General features: G+C 42.4%; 1 protein-coding gene across 1 annotated transcript; it reads right to left on the bottom strand.

Annotated features, from left to right (window-relative positions):
- Nucleotides 1-327: 327 nt before the first annotated feature.
- KRTAP21-1 (keratin associated protein 21-1) lies at nt 328-731 on the bottom strand. Its single transcript, XM_066254976.1, has one exon. The coding sequence runs from the start codon at nt 729-731 to the stop codon at nt 471-473; it is 261 nt and encodes an 86-aa protein (XP_066111073.1). The 3' UTR covers nt 328-470.
- Between the last annotated feature and the right edge of the window lie 916 nt (nt 732-1,647).

The raw sequence follows: 1,647 nt of genomic DNA, 5'->3' as shown, positions 1-1,647 counted from the left end.
ATAAGAGAAATAGGGGGAGAAAACATTATTTATGATTCAGATATAAGAAAAAAATTATTGTGCTATAACAAGGACAAATTCAAAACTGAACATAGTATAGATCAATTTTCAAGAGAGCCCATTATATTTCAAAAATGAAAAATTCACAAGCAAGTACACAGAGATCTCTTAAAACCAAAACATCATTTTTATTGAAAGGGTACTCATGGTAGGATGTTAGTATCACCAACCCCGTCACAACAGAGGATCAGAGGTTGAAGAAGTAAAGGATAACATTTGGAAAATAGTCAGATGATACCACAGAACCTCGGGACACAAAGGTGCCATTCTAAGAAATGGGTTGTTGGAGGTCAAGACCTCTATCAAGCATGTGATTTCTTAGATATAGAAATCTTGAGGTGTGGGTGTTGAACCAGCATTATCTTCAGGGGTGCCATTTCAGAAGGAAAGGAGGCTTGGATAGTGGTGTTCTAGCAGCAAGAAGAGTAACACCTTCTGTAGCACAATGGCCGGTAGCCCCAATAGCCACAGCCAGAGCCATAGCCACAGCCAGAGCCCGAGCCATAGCCACAGCCATAGTAGGGGCCAAACCCACAGCCATAGCCAGTTCCATAGCCACAGCCATAGTGGGGACCAAACCCATAGCCATAGCCAGTTCCATAGCCACAGCCATAGTGGGGACCAAACCCACAGCCATAGCCACAGTAGTTGCCATAGTAATTGCCACACATGTTGTCAAGAGAAGAAAACTCAGGTGAGCTGCCGGAGGATGCTTCTGGAGTGTGTGTGTCTCCTACCCGCCTGGACCTTTATATACCATCTGCAGTTGGTAGAACATGCCACTCTTCCCCTGACTTAGCCAAGAAATATTTAGACAACTACATATTACGTGCCAGTCATTGTTGATAATCAAAAATGCTTTGCTTAAAAATAGCTCATTATTTTGGAGACTGGTTTTATTTAAAGAGCCTCATTTTGTCTTGCTTTGCCAGAGTTATCTCAGTAGAATCACATGCCCAAAAGTAAAACTAACACCCAATTTTAAAATTTCTTGTTGTTAAATATATACCTTATATAACAAGACTTGGGGGGATTGTAGGAAGTGGTTGCATCCTCTTCTCTCTACTTTCTCTCATAATGTCTACCACTGCCGACAGGGAAAGAAATAACTCGTCTTTATTTTTGTTTTGTTGGGACTTCTTTTCCAGCAACTCCACCAATCTTGAACTTCCACACCTCCCCTTTGCCCTACTCCACCCCTGTCCCAAGAAACAGAACAACGTCTGGTAAATGAAACCCAATGACATCCACTGAAACAGTGACTACTCACAGGTGCAACACTGTTCCATGTGTAAGTGCTTCATCTCGGATGTCCTCCTTCCATCTTCCAGGCAAAGCGAGATTTGAGGGAGGAAGGGCAGCCCCCTTTTCTGTAGCATTCTGTGTAGCCGGGTAAGCCCTCTCATTGCAAAGCCTTCTGCATTCTAAACAAATTTATTTGGCTGAAGAAGCAGAAATCTTTACTTAGACCAGTAACTAAACTTTCTTCCAATGCAGACATTATCAGAATTTTGCATTATGAGCTATAGGTGCATTCCTAGACTGGAAAAGCCTTTTTTTTCTGCTCCCAGCACTACCATTCCTGGC

The sequence above is a fragment of the Saccopteryx bilineata genome, chromosome 2 (assembly GCF_036850765.1).
Source record: "Saccopteryx bilineata isolate mSacBil1 chromosome 2, mSacBil1_pri_phased_curated, whole genome shotgun sequence".
NCBI classification, from domain to species: Eukaryota; Metazoa; Chordata; class Mammalia; order Chiroptera; family Emballonuridae; genus Saccopteryx; species Saccopteryx bilineata.
This window is presented reverse-complemented; position numbering and strand designations above follow the sequence as displayed.